The 5,267-nt window shown below is 54.5% G+C and overlaps 1 protein-coding gene across 10 annotated transcripts in view; it reads right to left on the bottom strand.

Moving 5' to 3' along the window:
- Positions 1 to 5,267, bottom strand: part of ANKMY1 (ankyrin repeat and MYND domain containing 1) — a 78,881-nt gene that overhangs the window by 52,644 nt on the left and 20,970 nt on the right. For all 10 annotated transcript variants that reach the window (XM_017510757.2, XM_037732174.1, XM_017510751.2 and 7 more), the window contains one exon: positions 1,406 to 1,878. In XM_017510757.2, coding sequence (XP_017366246.2) covers positions 1,406 to 1,878 — 473 coding nt within the window. The remainder of the gene's footprint in view (positions 1 to 1,405; positions 1,879 to 5,267) is intronic.

Here is a 5,267-nt window from a genome sequence, read left to right as displayed (position 1 = left end):
TGGATGGATAGGTGGGTGGGTGGGTGGGTGGATGAGTAGATGTGTGAGTAGATGAACAGACGCCTGGATGAATGAGTGTTGCATGGGTGCACTGATGGATGGATAGGTGGGTGGGTGGGTGGGTGGGTGGATGAGTAGATGTGTGGGTAGATGAACGGATGCCTGGATGAATGGGTGTTGCATGGGTGCACTGATGGATGAATGGATACCAAGTGGCTGGGTGACTGAGTGGGTGGGGGGATTGATTGATGAGTGAAAGGCAGCCACTTATTCTCAGAAAATACGCATTCTGAAACAGTTTATTGACATCTGAGGTCAATGTTTCGGAAAGAAATTAAAGTGTTCTTGAATATTTTCACTAAAAAATTAAATACTTCAGCAGGGTACAGTGGCTCATGCCTATAATCCCAGCACTTTGGGAGGCCGAGGTGGGCAGATCAAGAGGTCAGGAGATTGAGAACATCCTACCAACATGGTGAAACCCCATCTCTACTAAAAATACAAAAATGAGCTGGTGCAGTGGCGCACGCCTGTAGTCCCAGCTACTCAGGAGGCTGAGGCAGAAGAACTGCTTGAACCCGGGGGGTGGAGGTTGCAGTGAGCCGAGATCATGCCACTGCACTCCAGCCTGGGCAACAGAGCAAGACCCTGTTTCAAAAAAAAAAAAAAGGCATTCAACACTTCTCCTTGGGTCGTGGCTGACTTTCTCCAGGCTCTGGGTAGAGTAAGAGTGTTTTTCAAAGACCAACAGAGCAGAGAATCTTTTCACACCATCATTGGACAAATCAAAGGCCTGGCTGGGCCCCAACACCGCTCTGCCCTGTGCTCCCACCCTTGGCTCTCAGGCAGATCCTCACCACCTCATACAGTAATAACAAAAATCCTGCTCTCCATGTCAATCCTGCCAGGAGACTTGGCCCATACAGCACCTAAGCACCGATGCAATGGTGGGGCAGGTCATTAGCTACGACCTGCACAAGGGGAAATGCACAGAGCCCAGGGCCAGGACTCACCCTCAGCTCCATGGACTCAGGAGCTTCTCCCCAGCCACATCCCCCCAGGTTCCACCTGGGAGTCCTCGGGACTCCCCTGGCTACACATTCGCCAGGCCACCTCCTGATCACTCCTATCCCCAAGCGTGGGTGGGTGGGATCCTGGGACCCCCATTCCCCTGCACAGATGTCCAGGGCCCCAGGGCCCCAGGGCCCACCTGCCTCCCAGCGCCAGCCGGCAGGGTCTTCCCCTCCCACTTCATTACCGCCCGTATCAATCACTTAATGGGAGGGGCGAGTTAGGTCACCCTGAGGGAGCAGCCTGAGTGGCAGCCGGCAGAGGGCCTTGGGAGCCTGCCTAGGAGTGGCCTACGCGGCAGGGCTCTGGGGGAAGAGCAGCAGAGACTGGTCACCTGAACTTGTAAGTTTGCTTCTGGATTTTGACCAACAAAGGGGTCTCGTTGGTTATGAACCAGGGTTCTCCATCCTCAACGAACGGAGGGATGTCACTGAGGAAGATGCGGGCGTCCAGCTCTTGGCGCAAAGAGCTGGTCATGGGCAGGTGCTCACTGTCAGTGGAGTAAACGTACATCTCTGGAGGCAGTGTGAGGTTGTCGTGGAGAAGAAGCCGCTTGTACTCATAGAAAAAGGGGTCCTGTCCCTCCTGCAGTCCCTGCTCTGCCTCCTCCTCTTCTGAGAGGCTGACCCTTGCAGGGCTGTGGGTGAGGAAGCTGGAGAACTCGGGGTAGCTGAGGAGGGAGAAGCCACCGGGGCTCTGGGTGCACAGCTTGATGAGGTGCCCCCGGAACCACAGCCCCACATCCTGGCTGCCATCAGGGTAGGTCTCCACGCCTGGCCCGAACCGCTGGTCCGCTTTGTATAGCCCCTGCCAAGGAAGCACAACAGGCAAGGAGAGATGGCACAGCCCAGCGGCGTGCTGGGTCTGGTTCACACAGGCGAGAGAACGCCCGGAGTGGAAACATTTCCCAAGAAATGCGTCCATTCTCTCCACACACTTCTCTGGAGGCTTAGGCTGTGCTGCCCTGGGAGCGAGGCCGACCAGCTCTCCCGAGGAGCAGGAAGGAGGGCACTCCACAGACAACATGGAGCGGGGCAGGGAGGTCTCGGCCGGCAGGCTGGGGCAGCAGCACGTGGGGAGGAAGTGCAGCACAAGGTCAGGTGTGACCCAAGAAGGGGCAGGAGGAGGAGGAAGAGATAGAGGAAAGGAAGAGGAGAAGGAGGAAAGAGGGAAGGGCGGGAGAGGAGGCTGAGGGGAGGAAGGAGAATGAGGGAGGGGAAGGAGAACAGGCGACAGAGGAAGAAGCGGAGCCAATCCTTGCTTCTGGCAACCCAGCCGCTCCCAGGCCGTTGCGTGTGGGCGGCGGAGGCCATGGTGGGGAGAGAAAGAAAGCACCCAGGAGGGCCTCACACACAGCTAGTGAGCTGCCACTGCCAGGTGCCCAGGGCAGGGAGCGCAGAAGGGGCGTGCTGCCCAGGGGAGGGGCATCTCCCTGAGATGGCGTTGAAGGACGCCTGGAGGGCACGGGGGGCAGAGATGGCACGGGAAAAGGCACCGAGGCCAGCCACAGTGGGCAGCAGGGACGCTTCCCTCCCAGGGCCCACACGCTCATCCGTGAAACAGGAACACTGCCACCTTGGAGGTCTCCACCTGAGGTGTTTCAAATCTGCGTCCCCACCCACATGTCACGTTGAATTGTAATCCTCAGTGTTCCAGGTGGCGCCTGGTGGGAGGTGACCGGATCACAGGGGTGGATCCTTCATGAATGGTTTAGCCTCACCCCCTTGTGCTGCCCTCAGGGCGTTCTTGCGGGATCTGCTTGTTTAATAGTGTGCGGCACCTCCTCCCCCACTTGCTCTGCCTGCTCCCCGTTCACCCTGTCGTGACCGGAAGCTTCCTGAGGCCATCCCAGCCATGCTTCCTGTACAGCCGCAGAACCATGAGCCAGTCACACCTCTTTTCTTTATAAATTACCCAGCCTCAGGTATTTCTTGCGGCAACGTGAGAATGGCCTAATATACCACCCATGCGACACACCCACCTGAGCATCTCCGGCTACAAGCCCAGGGCTGGGTGCTGGGGATGTGCAGCTTCATGAGGCCCCTGCCCACAAGCAGCTTGCAGCCCAGAAGAGGAGACAGAAAACGAAATGAAGTAAAGCGTGCTCGGGCTGGCTCTGTTCTGCAAGGGTGCTGGGCGCTGGGACTGTTTCCGAGGTGGCTCAGTGGGGCGGAGGTGGAGAGAAGTGACAGGTGAGGTTGGGCCGTGAGCAGGTGCCAGGCAGGTCTGGAGGGCCTGGTGGGCATAGCAAGGGGGCTGCATATTTACTCCAGGAGCTTCAGAGAGCCCCTGAGGAGGCGTAAATCACTGGATCAGATGGGCCGGGGAAAACATGGAGGCAAGAGAACTGGGCCATGGGCAGGGAAGCGGCAGGGAGAAAACAGCCCCCATGACTGATGCTGAGGCCAAAGGGGCCATGCCCAGGAGCCCATGTTTCTGCTTCCGGGACCCATCGGAAGGAAATCATCATAGACGCAGTCACAAACGTGTTCACCGCCGCAGTGTGTCTAAGAGCAAACAATAGTAACAGTAACGCCAAGGTTAAATAAAGGAGGGCGTGTCCACAGGACGCAACATAACACAGGCCTTACAAAGTCTGATTTCAACATAAATTCACTTTGTGACCAGACAATCCTACTTCTAGGAAGGCTGCCCAAAGATCACCAGCAAATGGGAAGCGCCCACATCCCCTTTCCTCTGCGGCTGCATGAAGAGACCACGTCGGCCTCCAGGGGGAGAACGCGGCAGCGCGGGCACCGCAGAGGGCGCCTCCCACCCACAGGAAAGGAGCGTGTGCGTGCACTGCTCCTGCTTTGCAAAGATGAGCCCCAAGCCATGAAAAGGTCATGGGTGGTAAGGGGTGAACCAAGATGGAGGAGAAAGGGGTCCAAGCCGGACTCCTCTGTCTGGGCCTTGTTTTCTAGGTTTGGCTTCGGAACCATGTAATTTTTTGCATAATTAAAAACAAAATGAAAGAAAGATATTAAAAAGAGAATCCCAAGAAAGCAAAACAAAGCAAGTGGATGCAGCTGTACATCCAGGTGGCGGATTACCCAGAGAGGAATCGTTCCCTGAGCCTCCATGCGTGGGAGGAGTGCACATCACTGTGGGATGAGCCCTGGGACAGGAAGAGTAGCAGGGAAGCCTCACGCTGTTTGTCGTAGTCATACTGGTAGCAATAGCTCTGTCTGGGTTTTGTTATTGTGAAGCAACCGTACATATTTTATGAGAAAAAGCAAACAAGAAATTTAGTCAATGGTTAAAAAACAAGATGTTTATGCCTAAGAGAAAAGAATTACAATACCACAGCTGTAAGGTAAAAGCCGGTACTCCTAAATTGGAATTGGAAATAACAGTATGAAAATATATTTTTTCATTAAAAAGAGTATTCTCTGGATCGTGCTACTGAAAATGTCTAGAAATAACTAGCCAGTGTAGTAGGAATGAGCACCCATATTATCATCTCAAAGTACCACGTCCCACTAAAAGAACCAGGCTTGATAGATTCCAGGTTCAGAGCAGAAAATGTACAAAGGAGCCTGGACACAAGAGAAAGCAAGAAAGCCATGCATATTCATGTCTAGATGCACATGCCAGGGGGGAAGAAAGAAAACCATAAACACATGAACAGCTGCTGGAGCTATGTCAGAATCTTGAAAGCTGAAGAGGCCATTCCTGGCCAAGGATGAGACAATTTGGGCATCAAAAAGCAAAATCACTGCAGTCGGCTAAAACAAATCAAATATATTAAAATCCATACATTCATAAAGAAACCAAAAAGGAAAACTAACACTCCGATCACCATTAAAGGGTGTCAGGAGACCCAATCTGCACAGAAAATTTACAAATTGTCCCGGCATGGTGATGCACCCCTGTAATCCCAGCTACTTGGGAGGCTGAGTTGAAAAGCTCACCTGAGACCAGAAGGTCAAGGCTGCAGTGAGCCGTGATCACACCGCTGCACTCCAGCCTGTGGGCTGTGATCACACCACTGCACTCCAGCCTGTGATCACACCACTGCACTCCAGCCCGTGGGCTGTGATCACACCACTGCACTCAAGCCTGTAGGCTGTGATCACACCACTGCACTCCAGCCCATGGGCCGTGATCACACCGCTGCACTCCAGCCTGTGATCACACCACTGCACTCCAGCCCATGGGCCGTGATCACACCGCTGCACTCCAGCCTGTGAGCC

This window comes from Cebus imitator, unplaced genomic scaffold (assembly GCF_001604975.1).
Source record: "Cebus imitator isolate Cc_AM_T3 unplaced genomic scaffold, Cebus_imitator-1.0 Scaffold443, whole genome shotgun sequence".
In the NCBI taxonomy this organism is placed as follows: Eukaryota; Metazoa; Chordata; class Mammalia; order Primates; family Cebidae; genus Cebus; species Cebus imitator.
Note: the sequence above shows the minus strand (reverse complement) of the source record. Positions and strands in the feature narration are given on the sequence as shown.